Source organism: Daktulosphaira vitifoliae, unplaced genomic scaffold (assembly GCF_025091365.1).
Source record: "Daktulosphaira vitifoliae isolate Bord-2020 unplaced genomic scaffold, ASM2509136v1 Scaffold_1, whole genome shotgun sequence".
In the NCBI taxonomy this organism is placed as follows: domain Eukaryota; kingdom Metazoa; phylum Arthropoda; class Insecta; order Hemiptera; family Phylloxeridae; genus Daktulosphaira; species Daktulosphaira vitifoliae.
Window position 1 is genome coordinate 74057511 of NW_026099572.1, and position 16156 is coordinate 74073666.

General features: G+C 29.0%; 2 protein-coding genes across 3 annotated transcripts; both read left to right on the top strand.

The window, feature by feature from the left end:
• The first annotated feature begins 1502 nt into the window (after positions 1-1502).
• Positions 1503-4421, top strand: LOC126907530 (alpha-tocopherol transfer protein-like). Its single transcript, XM_050688894.1, has 6 exons — positions 1503-1727; positions 1875-2031; positions 2106-2358; positions 2461-2571; positions 3543-3648; positions 4058-4421. The coding sequence occupies exons 1-6, from the start codon at positions 1613-1615 to the stop codon at positions 4207-4209; spliced, it is 894 nt and encodes a 297-aa protein (XP_050544851.1). The 5' UTR covers positions 1503-1612; the 3' UTR covers positions 4210-4421.
• Positions 4422-10537: 6116 nt separating this feature from the next.
• LOC126900040 (alpha-crystallin B chain) lies at positions 10538-16156 on the top strand. Of its 2 annotated transcripts, XM_050675459.1 has the most exons (4): positions 10538-10856; positions 11060-11086; positions 13583-13787; positions 15336-16156. In XM_050675459.1, the coding sequence occupies exons 1-4, from the start codon at positions 10669-10671 to the stop codon at positions 15531-15533; spliced, it is 618 nt and encodes a 205-aa protein (XP_050531416.1). In that variant the 5' UTR covers positions 10538-10668; the 3' UTR covers positions 15534-16156. The 2 variants fall into 2 exon arrangements, with proteins under 2 accessions (XP_050531416.1, XP_050531426.1); XM_050675469.1 differs by lacking the exon at positions 11060-11086 and having other exon boundaries at positions 10540-10856.

Here is a 16156-nt window from a genome sequence, read left to right on the forward strand (position 1 = left end):
GAACATTATTAAATTTTAATAAAATTATAAATTTAATCATAAATTTTATATTTCCTTTAATCTAAGCAATTTTTTTTGTAATAAATAAACATTTAACAATAGTTCTCATATAACATATAATTTTAAATAATGCAAATAACAAATACATAATTAATAATTAATTTTTTTTAAAAATGATTCACATTATGTAAACTTTTATTAAAGTTCAGTTGTTATTTTTTTAAATATACACGATGTATGATTTAATTAATGTATTTTTGTTAATCATTTTGATTTACAAGAGCACTTATTTTCAAAATAAATATTTCAAAACAACATTATTTTCATTTTTTTATACACTTTAATTATTAGCGTTATCCAAGGACATAATTTCATTGTATTTGAAACTAAAGTACATTTTTTGATGAAATATTCATGAATTACTTACATTACAATACAATGTACAAAATGTAAGGTACATCATGCCATATTATACCTTTAGTCATGTTTAATGGTTGGTAATGAGATATTTATGTAAAAAAGTATATTTACTGACAAGCTTATTCATTAGGAAATATTTAAATTAATTTAAATATTATAAACTTACTTATATTTTGATCTAATGCTTATTTTGATTTAAAATTTTTACTAAAATAAATCATTTTGTGTTAATTTGTTATAGTGAAAGAAAAAGATATGACCTTTTTTCAATTTTTAATATAAAATCTTAATTTTTGCTCATTTTTTTATTTTTTTTTTTACATTAGCATTTCACATGTATATAAATATAGGGTCAAAGTGATATTTTGAAAAATAAAAATTATATAAGTGTAAAACTAAAAAAAAAAACATCATAGTAAAATTAATACCTTCTCAGCTTCACCGTTGAAGCTAAAATAAAATAACCACTCATTCAATTGGATTAAAGATAGTAGTATACTTTTTAAAATACAGCGCTATTTTACCCAATTCCTAAAAGCAATTGAAAAAATAATATTTCTCAATTTTTATATTCAATTAATTGAAATTAATTGTTTTTCACTTTAAACCTTTCAGCTCTAATGCCTCATTTTTAATTATTTTTTTTTCAAAACTTTATGTTTACACGACTAAATATTTCTAAGAATTTTTTAGTTGGTTATTATTTTGGGGAGGATTATACACCTTATTGGTAAGCGTGCTTCTTAAGAAGGGAAATAAATAAACTCTTTTTATCTTTTGAATCAAGGAAATTTTTGTATTACATTTATTGAGCATCATTCTACTCTGATGCTTTAATTATACATATACTGACACGCAATGTTCATCTAATTTCAATGACACTATTTCAATGAAATCTATAATTATTATAATTGTTAAGTAATTGTGGGTATACTTATTAAGGTATACTCTACTAAGGCTCATCCTGTACTTGGTAGTAATCATTGTTGCTGCAAAAAATAAATACAAGGATAATATTTCCGTAAAAAATAATGTGCACTGATATAACTAACAATTACATAGTGTACTACTATAAAACGGAAATACGTACTAAGTTCTATAATAGTATTCTAAAACATAAATAACGCTGAAAACGTTGGACGCATTTAACAAAAAAAAAAAAAAGAGACGTACATTATTTCAAATTATAATAATGATTTTTTTCAAAAAAGAAGAAGAATTTAAAAAAAATCCTGAACTAAAAGACGAAGATTTAAACCATCTCAAAGAATGGCTGTCTAAACAACCTCATCTTCCTCATGTTAATGGTAATTAAACAATTAATTGACTTTAACACTAAAATAACTCAAGATAAATAGGTTTATAAGTGTTAAATAAACTTGGTAAAATCCTACTTGATAATTAGTTATTTAGTCAATAAAAGTAATAGAACACTAAAATTTAAATGATTTCAGATGAACAGCTTATATTATTTTTGCATAGTTGTTTTTATCGATTGGAATCAACTAAAGCAACAATAGAATCGTATTTTACCTTACGGACACATTCACCTGAATTATTTACAAAGAGAGACAGTGATCTAAAAAATGTTTCAGATGCTTTTTCAATTATGTAAAATTTATAAATACAGTTTAGATATGAGATAAGTCATTTTTTTAATTTTGAAATATTGTAACAATTTATAGAAATTTTTGTTTATTATCTGAATCAACGCCAGAAGGAGATAGAGTTGTTCTAATACAAGGAAAAGAATTAGATCCAGAATGTTTTGTATTGCCAGATTTTATAAAGGCGCTAAGTATGGTTTTGGATATGTTACTAATGACTTCAGGAACTTTCAATGGGCTTATCATAGTGTATGATATGAAAGGTTTTACTCTTGGTCATATTGGTCGAATGGGAATTGGAATGATGAAAAAATACATTTTTTACTTACAGGTGATAATAACCTTGATATATACTTAATATTTAACTACGAAAATTATGCCTATTACACTAACATTGCGTTTACTTTAAATTGAACTTTATTCATTTTCATAGGAAGGTTTACAAGCCCGTTTGAAAGCTATTCATGTTATTAATACAGTTCCGATTATCGATATCATAAACAACATGATAAAACCTTTTATGAAGAAGGAATTGGCGGAAAAGGTAATTATAAAATAACTAATAAATATAATATAACTCATTAAATATAATACTTAAAACCCACGGTTTTAGATATTGTACATTGATCTTATTACATCTTTACCGACTTAAAGTCTATCAAGTAATACTATTAAATAATAATTTTTTCCCCTTCTAAATTACAACTAATCAATATTAATATTATGCCATTATTTCGGTGTATTAATAAAATAAAGAATAAATTAATACTTAAAATTATACTTGGAATTGTTACAAAAATTAAATAAATAGATACCACAATTAGTTTCATAGATATAACTCGATAAGTTAATGACATTTTGTTAACTTATCTTCTAACTCAATTTACTTAAAAAAATAACCAATTAACTATTAACTGGTTAAATTTTTTTAACCAAATTAATTTTTAAGAGGTTTTGTGCTAGAGCATAGTGATCCAAAAATCATAGTGCCTACGACCGAAAAACGGATTGGCGTCTATTTTCTCTTGCTGTTACTTTCTTAATTATTTTAAATAAAAACAAAGTACATTTACTTTATTTTAAAAGTGTGAAAGTAAAAAGAATTGTTATCACATTTCTTTGTTCAAATTTTTCAATGTTACTAAAAATATTTTTCATGTATAATAATATATTTAAAGTTGTCCCGCCCCTAAAATCCTGGATCACTGCATTTTTTGAGATTTTTTATTTTTTTATTAATGTTGTAACTTTTTAAAAGGAAATTTATTTTTGTTATAATGAGTATTAATCTATATTTTAAGATGTGTTAAATAAAGTTTGATATGGGATTGTTTTAAACGCATAATTTCAGATCTCTTTACCGTTAAATTTACTTTATTTTATAAATACAACTATTCATTCATATGGTTTTTATATGAAATTTTCGTCAATAGAAAAGTTTGAAAATAATTAACTAACAAATAGGTTATTTTTTTAAAATAATTTTAATTTATAAAAGAGGAAAATAATTTGTAGCAATTCTATCATGTTGTTGGGTCAGAGGATATTTTTAAATACATACCAAGAAACATAATGCCATCGGATGTTGGAGGTACAGGAAAGTCTATTGCCATCATAAGTGGTAAGCTACAACTTTTAAATTTTAAAAAAGTCGATAAAATCTGGGCTTTATATTTGAAAATAATTATCATTTAACATTTTATGTAATCATAACGTACATATTCAGAGGCATTAATTATAATTATTATTTAAACGTTTAAGGATTTCGTTAACATTTTTATGTAAACGTTAATGTTTTAAGGCATTATAAAATATTAAACGTTTTATAACCGTTTTTTTTATTATAACGTTATTTATATTTAATGTTTTTCTTTTCATTCGTTTTGTTTGGTGTTATGTTTTCAAAACTTATTTAACTTATAGTCATGGTTTTCGTTTTTGAGTTTTATAGTTATCTTTAAACGCAATAAAAAGTTTCCATGCCCTAAATAAAATAAATATAATATAATAAATTTAATATCCTTATTCAGATGAAACTTTTACAAAAGTAAAGGAAATGAAAAGTTGGTTCATTGAGGAAGAAAAATTTAGAGTAAATGAACAAAAAAGACCAGGTAAACCAAAAACTGAAAGTGATTACTTTGGAATGGACGGTTCATTCAAAACTCTTAGTATAGATTAAAGTTATTCATCCAAATTCTCCAGAGGATTTTCCAAAACTGACAATGAATACATAAATTAATGGTTTTCAGGGAAATGTTGAGGTTTTCATATTTTTTTAACCAACACTTATTATTTGTTTTTAAATGTTTTTGTTGTACTTAATTGTTGAATAACATGCACTTTTTAACCAAATTGATGATAAATAAAAAGTGTCTTTGTTGTTGTTTTTAATTATATTTTGTTTTGTACAATTCATCAATTTTTATTAAATTGTTAAAAATTGAGGAACTATAACACCATGGATCAATAACTATTTGTTATTGTTACATTGAGCTCATAACATCAATAAATGCGAGGAAGGAGAAAATGCGTCATATTTACTAGTTGTTTGAAGTTTATCCTAAAATAGATATAGTTTGATTACCGTAAGCAGTTCAACACAGTCCTTATAGGGCACAAGTAAGTGGGTTGTCACTCTCGATCGAACTTCCTCTTCTTATGACTAGTGAATGTTATAAATAAATACACGAGCTTACTATAATTAAGAAAAGTACTATATAACTTCAATTAAAAATATTAGCCAAAAGTTATCAATTCTTATTATTTATAAAAATTACTATAGTTTCAAAACTATTAAATTTTAAACGGCTGAATTATTTTTTTTAATTATCAAGTTTTAAATTATAGTCTGCCGCCGTACATGACTTAATTTAAATTTGAAAATAATCAGTCATATAGGGTAATGTAGAGATACTTCTTGTAAATATTTACTGCCATCTATTTATGAAAAATATTTTTTAAGGAGATTGTAGCGCAATTGGAGAAGCTTTAGCATAATTAAGTATTTATCTCATGATGTGTGTTGTTTTAAAAGATACTAGTATTCTAAGTTTATAATTATAATTTATATTTTGAAAGTAAGAAAACCAGTAAATTTATATAGAACGAACTTTTTTTGTATAAATTGTTTTGTTTCAATCTAGACCCAAAAAAAATCTGGCCATTCCCTATATAATAACGTAAAAACGCCCACAGATTACCTCATAAATACTTTCGAATTGTTACATATCCGTTTTAGTAAAACTGATGAAGACCAAATCATTTATACAATCAACTTGTAGTATTCAAGAAATATTGCATTAAAAAAATACAACAACAAATAGTGTAATATCTAGTTAATATTTTTTTTTATTGCAATCTTAGTAAAAATCTAGTGTTATCAAATTGAACGATTTTATATATTATTAAAATATTGAAAATGTCAAAAATATTTTTCAGTTTCACACATCTGTGCATACCTTAAACTATTCGTATTTGGCCAATTCACAATTGACCTTTGGAATGAAACCAAAAGATAAAAATAATCACTACTCATCAACATTGTGTCATCCCCGATATTTTTAAACTATCATGATAATAATTTTCACCTTTTTTATTTATTTTTATTAAAAACAAATAATGAGCTTAATAAATTATCACTAACATTTTTAACATATACCTAGGATTTAAAGAATATATAAGTATCATGATGATTTCCGAGATAATTAACAAAGAAGAAATATTTTACAATTGAAAAATTAAATAAAAATTAGTTAAATAATTAAAAACCCTAGAAAATTTATTTTTAATAATTTAAAATTAAGAAAAAGTTAAAATAATATTTTGGGAGGTAATTTATAACGTATAGAATGTCCGATTGTAAATTAAATATATGTATATATATATTTTTATTTTTTGTTTTTCTTGTTATTCCTAAAACAACCTTGTGATCATTAAGGTGGTATGTTTATTTTTGTTAATGTTAGAATGCTAAGAATATTGAGCCAAAATGTTAATGAATTTCAATAGTGTGAATAAAATTTTAACATAAAATATCGTTATTTAGGAATTGCTTCAAGTAGGTTTATTATCTCAAACTTAATATTTTTAATAAAAAACATTTAGCGGATGTTTTTAATTTTATAATTTTAAAACTAACATTTCGATGAAGGACTGTATTTTGTTTTCTTCGAGTCGTCAGCGTTTTAAAAAACGTTAATCATATAATTATAAATTTACACTAAATTAAAAACCAAATTATTTGCTTGTTTATCTTCACAGAGTTCACTATTATCCTAACTCATATTCTGGAAAATATTTATGCCTCTTCCCTATGATTCGTAAGAACTTTTTATTTTTATATTTAGTAAACGCCATCAGCCACCAGTATGTTTAAATATTGTTAAAAGTGCCTGGGCTCAGAGAGTGCGTGTTTCTCTATAAGATTACATTTTTTAATTGTATTCACGTTATATGACCTAAAAACTCAAGCAGTGCTGGAAATCAATCGTTACACTATTAAATTAACATATACAATTTCCCTACAAAGTAATATATAAGTCAATAGATATTCAGTGGATGTATATCAAGTTACCACGGCATGGTACCATCAAATATGTACTTGGTTAATTGATCAGCGAGCACTTAGTTTCAAATTCTGTCCCTCCAGTTGTAACCCGACATTTTTATGCAACGTCTTCTTGACAATTCGAAAAACGATTTGTCATCCTGTATAGAACCCCTAACAGACAATAAACGTTGATGTATCTCAAAAAAGTTTAGGAGTGGATATAATGGAACTAAATACGGGGGGACTTAGTATCATATTATTTTGGGTATCAATTTTATTACAATAGCAGACATCTGTCGATTTACTTTCAAGTCATTTTCTCTTTGAAACGCTAATTCAAAATGATTATTCGATATTCAGCTTCAATAATTCACACGCTTTTATTCAGATTTAAAAGCTGTATAATTTAAAGTGAACGATAATCAATTTTTAAAAGATGTACAGCTTTCTTAACAATTTAGATTAAAAAATATATACATTTTTTACATTAAAACAAGATTGGGATTGCATTTAGTAAAAATAACCAACAAGAATAGCGTTGTTTGTCTTATTTTTTTACAAGCACATTAAAAATTAGTGGATGTTGTATAATAAATTATGTGACAGGTTGAACGTGAAAATAACAAAAATATAAACAGTCAGCCAAAAATTAAATATAAAAACAAAGCATTAGGTTTGTATGTATTATCAGTTGTTCGACATCACAACAAATGAAATCATTTATTTTTCATGACTTATTATATGTTTTTATTTCCGACGTTAGTTTATTTGAGAAAGCAGTCTCATGAATTTGCATTATTCATAGTATATTTACTTGAATATCAATATATTGTATAATAATCTGTTACCGTTCGATTTAATTTATGAATATTGAAACAACGCTTCCATATATTTAAATATAAATTTATAACATAGATTTTTAATACAAGTGTCACCGCCAATGTTTATACGACGTTAATATATTTGGTTGTTCATGTATATAATGAGTTAATTAGCTTACAATCTTATAAGATAATACATGGATTATTATTTTTTGGGGGTGAAAACTCGAAGAATCGCAATAAAACGGTATGAGCGCAACCAATCGTTTTTACGACATAAGAAGCAGCTGTGCCAAAAGCGGTTGTGGTCGTAAAATACTGCGTCAGTCAACGGTGACGTCATGGCGAAGAGATGGACAGCAGCTGTGAGTCACCGGTACCCGTTTAGATTTTAGCATAGTCAAAAAGTACACACGAACACGATCACATTGTTTTGCGGCGGCTGTTGAAACATTTCTATAAACGGACCACGTTTGTGAACCGATTACCGTAGTCAATGATGTGTGTGTGTGTGTGTGTGTGTTATGTACTTTGTGGGACCACTCAGGAAAAAAGTGTAGGGGCAAATAATGCGTGTGTGTGTGTCTGTTACAGTTCATCAGGTAATCAAACTCTCCACTGACCGGAACACGTAATTGCGTGGGTACGGAAATTTAGAAAATTTTTTATAATGTTATGTAAAAACGTTGAACTAAACAAACCAAATACTTATTTGGTAGTCGCCATATTCATCAGTGCGTGTGATTTACATGCAGTGGCGCCGTAACTTTGGCAAAAATCCAAGGGGTCCTGAAATTGTGCGAAGCTCACAATCCACCTTATTAATTTACAGAGTGATTCTTTTAACGCTAATCAAAAGTTTAAGTGGTAGTTATAGTAACCATATGATTTCTATAACTCCCACTTGAATTTTTGGCCACCGTTAAAAGGGTCACTCCTCTGTAGGTCGCTCTGTAATGCCGTTATCGTTATATTTTGATGTAGAATGTCTGTATATGTTGGCAATTGTGGTTGATCGGTAACTAATACTGAAACATCAATTTTATTCAAAATAACGATTCTATTATAAATGTACAACCGTTGTCCGCGCAAGGACGGGACAAGTGCTTCGGTCTCTGCATTTAGCAGTGACTCAGTTAGGGTTTGTTTTTTTAATATAAATAAGAAAAAAATGTATAATCGCCTCTAAACGGAAAAAATAGTACCTTGATCATGCAATCATTTTTACCGGGGCAATATATCCCACTTCAATACCCTCCCTCCTGGTATAGGCATCCCGAAAATTATGATTTGCCCCGGACCTCATCAAATTTAGTGCCTTAGTACAACATATGTCCACAATAGTTATTTATTCATGCAACGACACATTTCCAATTCACTCTTAGTAACTATAAATGATAATATCAATTATTTTTTATTTACTACAATTGTTTTATATTTATTTACATGTCTCCTTCAAAACATAACATTGATATGGCTGTGTTTTAAGTGAATATATTCACTCAAAACTTTAAGTAAATTATGAAAATTATAAATAAAAAAATTATAATTATGATAATCATAATAATAAGTATTATTTCAAAAAATAACGTTATCATTTATATGCTAGCATTAAGTGACCAAACATGTAAAGCGGCACAGTTAAAGTTAATCTGATGTTTTTTTTATTTCTAAAGGGATCTAGATAAGCGAAGTAATATCACAAACTATATAAAAACTGTTTTTACATAGTCTGCGGTAATGATTTTAATCAAATGAATTACACTTTTAAGCAATACTAGTTTTAGTCTATTGATATTCGTTCAAGTGAATGTAATATAAGATTGAATATCCAAAATGCTTTACGCTCACTAATTTTTTAAATCAACAGTATCTAATTATCTTTTTTTATTGATTAATGTTACCTATAATTAAACAAATTGGTTATATTAACGTAAAAATAATACTATACAAGTGTTTTAATTACTGTCAACGCACAATTTTGGTGTTATATTGTAAAAGTTATACTAAAAAAGATTAATATCTCCTCCATAGATTTTACATTGTTGAATGCATGTAAAAAATGGTTTTATTGGAAGCTATGTCCCTCAAGCCACCTTCCAAATTCCCTCAATATTTTGGTGATGAAGTTGATCATATTTTCCATGATTAATTATTGTAATTAATTTAATATAAAAAATGTAATTAAAAATTGATTTTTTTTAAAATGACCGTCTAGTGATTTTAGATAAATATCTTTTATAAATTATAGCAAATAGTTTTCATAAAGAACAATGTAATTATTGAACATTTTTAAATACTACCAGAGGCATATTTTGTGAGGCGCTAGTATGCTGTAGTACTCCTTGTGATCATGTCGAAAAACAGTTTAATAAAAATATAAGAAAGTCTACAGGTCAAAAAACTTAATTAGGTTGCCGTCAGAACGAAAACTTTTTTTCTTAGCAGCTCCCCCATATAATAATTATAGATCCGCTCATGAATATTACTTAAAATCAATAATAATTTAAATATATTTTAAAATAACTATTTTAATATACAGAAACTTTTAAAGGCTTAACTTTACATCAACCCATTTTATGTAGCATTAATCACTTGCGTAAATCAGGTTGTCATGTAAAGGTACCGTTTCTTTTACTCGTATGAATATTACTTGAACACGCGGTACTATGACAACCGTTGCACAGGTCACATGTGGTAACTTGTCACACGTAGTAGTATTATTTTTAAACAAATCTAATGAAATGTTGACAACGCAAAACCTGCGAACGGTATTTTGATGTGAGGTAGGTGCAAGAGTGACGTCGAGAAACTTCTAGAATATTAAGATGCGTAATGAAAGTAATAATAAATTGATACGTCATTAATTCACCGCAGTGCTTTAGTGTGTAGCTTACAAAAATAATCGCCTACGCTAACACCGAGGATTACAATTATTTGTGGGGGTACATATGTAGGAAAATTAAAAGACGGTAGGTGAAAAATCGACTTCTTTGGTAACGGCGGGGCCCAAGTGATCGCCTACACCGAACGGAGCGCTCCCAGCGTTGTGGCGGCGGCGGCGGCGACGACAGCATCCGCTGGTGAACAGCGGCGCCGGTGGGCGTTCGATATTTTCCACTAAAATATAAACCAGGCGAGCAGCCACCGAGCGGTAGTGTACATCAGTACTCGACGCAAGTTGGACGCCCTTAGCCGTGAACATTTTCAGTAATATTCGCTACCCCAAATTGTTCGTTCGGTTCGTTTTTAGTTGTTTGAATATTAAATGGCGCACAACAGTGGAGTGAAAAGAGATATCCCCATAAAATTGGGTGACTTCAGCGTTATCGACTCGGAGTTCAGCAACATTCGTGAACGGTTTGACGCTGAAATGCGCAAAATGGAAGACGAAATGACTAAATTCCGTTCAGAACTCATGAACAGAGAATCGAACTTCTTCAAGACATCAACAAAGTCAGTACTTAATTTAATTTAACATGTATTTTGATAGTTACTGCAACGCTATAAACTCTCCGGTGTTTCAATATCAATTTGAGATATTGTTTCTCTATAATTGTTAGTCATTTGTTTTTTTTTTTTTTTTATTGAATAATTCAAAATTTATTAATATATTTGTTTTTATGTGCAATCTATTACTTGAATAAATAAATAAAAAGGACATCACATGTGGAAGAAAAGTCCTTGTAAGTACATTCATAAAGCGGCATTTTAATTAGCATCAAATGTATTGTAAAATTATTAGCATGTGCATTTTGAATCGTTCAGCACTGGCGATTAACGTCATGCATTGTTAAGATTGCGTTGTTTTAGGTGTGTTGCACGCGGGGCACATATGCTGAACATTTTCCTTAATGCACTCCATCATTATTCCATTGTTTTCGCTGTCATATGCTAATGGGAAACCGCTCAATGTATTTGCTTGTTCGTGATTTGTAAAAAAAAATATATCACGTTGAATATTTCGTTGCGCTAAACATTTCTTGAACGCGTGGGATCGCCTTAAGATTGTAAATATTATAATAGATTTGACGGTATGATGATTTTGACTACTTAATAGAGAGAAATCACATATCTTTACAACCGGTTCGGAAGTCCAGGAAGCAACTGGAACCACTTCGGTCGATGGTAAACGTGCCGGTGAATCATTTCGGCCGTGTGTTGACATTGATTACGCTAAACAATGAACTAGGTCGTGATGGGAATGGTATTTTATATTTTTTTGCGGCGCGCTTCAGCAATTACGGCACGGACAGATAGACGCGTATTTATAATTTTATTTTTTCACAGCCTCTGTATTATAATGCGCGGTATGATCTTTTTAATGGTGTGCTGGCTAGCGTCTGTGTGGCAGCTTTGTTATAATAGAGGAACTCACAATACGAGGACGGTAACGTACGTCGTGACCCAGCGAATTTCGCTTTTGACGCTCTTAGAATGACTTACGGATTTGTTTCTCAGACAGTCGTAAAAAATGAGCTTCTTTCATTTTTTCGGGTACATTATGAGATATCGTGATTGTAACTGAACTGTGCGCGTATCGCTATCACTTAAGCGACACAAACTATAAACAATATTTATTAATTTTCAAACGAACCGTGTGTGAATTACTGCTGATATCGCATAAAAAATTGTATACAGCATATCTGCATGTTTAATGAGCCATGTAAATAGAGCAAATACTGAAAAATAAAATTATATGTTTAATAGTTATGTAATAAAATATGAACCATTTTAATGTACGAGTGCCTATATGATTTATTACTATAAGTCAGTCGCCAACGTGTTTTTTAAATGTTTTGAACTTAATTGGCGTTACAATTGTGCAGGTTTTTTTTTTCTTGAAATTATTTGCCTATTTCGTTGTATTAGCTGTTGAAGTATATAGTCAAATCGCACGCTATCAGAAGCTATAAACTCATTAAGATTTTTTCTGGTATTTATAATTGCATGTTCATATATATTAATTTAGCGGAGAACAATTATGATTATTTTTTTTAAATATTAATAAATTCTGATCCGTAACGTCATTACACAAGAAATACTCGTGTCTCGGTTACTACTGCTTTGTTAAAATGAAATTAACTAACCATGATACCTGTTTAATAAGTAAGAAATATTTTTTTTATAACAATACAACAACTAATGCGACTACCTTCACAAAGTTCGTACAAAAACCTTTTAATGACATTTAAAACATTTGTTGAAAAATTTCATACAAAAATCTTTTCTTTCTAAAACACACTGAAAATTGCAAAAAAAATTGATAAATGTCATATTGTGAAATTACCAAATTGTTCTATTTTTTTATTCAAAAATTCATTATTTTCAGTAAAAATACAAATACTAAATGGTGAAATTCGGTTGATAACAAAAATAATAATAATAATTCACTCCAACGTTTTACATTTTCCAATTAGTATATTTTTTTCGCTAACTAATTTAAAATAGTAAATAAAACGAAGCCAATTAATATAGCAGTGTTATTATTTGGGAGATCTACTTCTACATCATTAGTGAAAGTCAACATAGACATTTTTTATAATTTTTTTTTTAGCCAAACCTTGAACAAACAATTTGTAAAAGACTTTTTTTTTTATAAAAACGTTAATAGTTATAGTATATGCACGTACCAAGGTGATTAGCTTTGTGTACATATTGCGACCCTAAAATAATATTTTTACTTAATATGCGCAATGTTATGTTTTATTGGCGCGCTGCATACATTTCAGTTATTGTATTTAACGCAAAGACTCATTAACTTCGGCTTGTGACCTTCTGTCGGCCGAATGAAAAATGCAATAAGCTGTTTTTGCGTGGGCCCATTTGAATTAATCATTGATTGTAAACAAATGTAACCAAAATGGGTAATTTTCACACTCGTCCCACGGTCATCCAATAGAATCAACGCAAACAAAAATAAAATATTACTCAAAGCAGTATTATATAAATATTATGTAAACTTTATTACCGTATTTGAAAATAAAACTTTCGTTGCACAATTTTTGGTTCAGCTGCACTTGGGATAAATGTCATAATTTGTGTTCGTCTCGTTTATGGCACGCTATTTTATGGTGTAAATATGTCTGTTATTAAAACAGTCGGTCTTCAGCAAGCATGTTTTATTTTAATTAACACGTTCGCCAACTTACGCTAATTGTTTCTTGGGTTTTTTTTTTTAGCTCTTCAAACACTATCACATCCAATCACAGTGACTTACCGTCTAGCCGATTGACAACCACATCCAATCCAAGTGGATGGGTCGAAAATATCAACTCGCCCTTGATCCAAGAAGACGGTGACAACAAATGCTTGAAGCTCAGGTTCGATGTAAGCCAATACGAACCCGAAGAAATCGTAGTCAAGACAGTCGATAACAAACTTCTGGTAAGTCTCCCCCACTCGACACTAATAGTCAGTAGTCTACCCGTTGGTGATGTCAAGTACTATGTTTTAATAATTGTAATAACGGAGAAAACCGCACTCTCCAACGGGTACCGGATATGTTTGTCGATTTCTTCTCGATAATCTGTGTGATATACAGTAATATATTCTATTAATAGGATTGGTGCGCGTGGCGGATAGTCCGGTTTTTTAAGCGTGACGGCGGCGACCCGTAAAGCCGGAAACGCATTTCAGACGTGTGGGTGACGTGTTTTTGTAACTGTTGTGGCCGTGTAAGGTGTTGCCATCGCAAACAATAACGAATTAATTGTCCCTCCTCTCTTCTACTCTTCCGAAAATGGCACGCTTCATCTGCAAAGACCTTCATTCTTCGTTTAATTCGTTTAAAACACATACTACTAATGAGGAAACCTTGACGCTTCTATTTCAACTCGGATACAAACTATCAATTTTCAAAAAAAAGTCCGTGTTTATTATTAAGTTTTATTTTATTTTGCATTATAATTTTTACAATACAATTAGTCACATATCGCGATACTGTTCGATTTTAACTGGGGTATTTTTCGTTACTTTTAAGTAGTGCGAAACGTTTTGATCTTTGTTGTCCTCGTACATGTTTGCACACGAGTTCACGTCTTTTTGTCGTATAGGAGTGGTATATTTTTATTTGAATACCCACACACACACCTGAAAAACCAACCCACGCCTTATCCGAGACCTTGCATACTATGGCACCCGTATAAACTCCATAAATGGCCAAAAGCCTTCGGACAGCTAATGCTTTGATCTCTAATGTACAGATATTTTCGAATATCCAAACAAGTCTTTTAAGTAACCGCTTGCCTTGCATTCAGGTCAAGAATTAATCATATGACCAATTAAAGATGTGCCGAGAAGGACCGTTGTATAATATCATGTGAAGGAACTGCGGGTTAAATCGTGTATGCTATTTATATAATTTGATTTCGTGTCGAACGCAAACGAGTTCAGCCATTTTTTAACCGTTCATTTTTCTTCGCTTTATGCGAGTACAAGCTATTAAAATGTCAAACGTATTTTAATTGAAAATTATGTTTGTGCGCTGACAAGGTACAATTGTTGGATCGTTTAACGCGTACCGGGCCATGTGTAAAAAATAATATTTTGTTTTAATGTTTGAATCGCCGTCGACTCGGTAGTATTTTTATATATTATTTTGTTCACATTGCGCTCTAATAATTTTCGTATAAAATCAGTGAACTAATTTATTCTGGTGGTATCGAGGACTCGAATGAAATATTATCTGAATAAATCATATTTCCTCTTAACAAGAGCATCGACCGATTTTCTTCATTTGTTTAAACAGAAGTATGCCATTCGTTTTGAAATATTTTAACACTTATCTCAACTGGCGTACAGATTAAAAGCGTTAGTAAAAAAATTAAATGTCCTCTTTTTAAATGATTACACTTTTTGATTCAACTATTATTTGAAGGTTTCTTATTTTGATTTTAAGTTATGTCTGTTAATGTGGCAATTTACGTTTTTTAGGTACATGCCAAACATGAAGAAAAATCAGATTCGAAATCCGTATACAGGGAGTACAATCGGGAGTTCTTGCTTCCAAAAGGAACCAATCCAGAAGCCATTAAGTCTTCTCTGAGCAAAGACGGTGTTCTGACCGTAGAAGCTCCATTGCCGCCCGCTCTCGCTGGCCCAGACAAATTGATTCCAATCTCTCACCATTAAGTTTTTTTATTCACCTTACCACCTAGTAAACCAATTTTAGACAGCATCAAAACACAAAAACAAAATATTTATAATTTTAATATATTATTATTTTTATTTGTAATTCATACAAAGTGTATTTGTTTCTATATTTTTTTTCATCAGTTTGCCATTTATTTTTATTTATTTATTTTTGTTGAAAGTTGTTTTATAAATATGTTTAAATCATACCTAAATAGTTGTAACATTTTATTGCTCGTGGCATCATATACTGTTGAGTAATTAATTGCGCCTAAAGATGGTCTAAATGACTTTAGAAAAAAATAAGAGCTATGGTATTCACATTTCATGCTGAAATTTTATTTACACTAGTTCCTATAAATATTTTATAAAGAGCAAAGCTATATATATATATACCAATATTTTTATTGATGTTTTATTAATTATATATTAGTAATTGAAAGTACATATTTTTCAAAAGATAAAACATTTATTTATTATAGATGGCTAATATTTATTTTTTTATTAATGCAGTAGCGTGGCAAAAATACAGAAAACTGATTGTAATACACCTAAATTATTATTACATTGTTAAAAGATATGTCATTGACTAATATAAACAAATATAAACTATTTGCATTTTC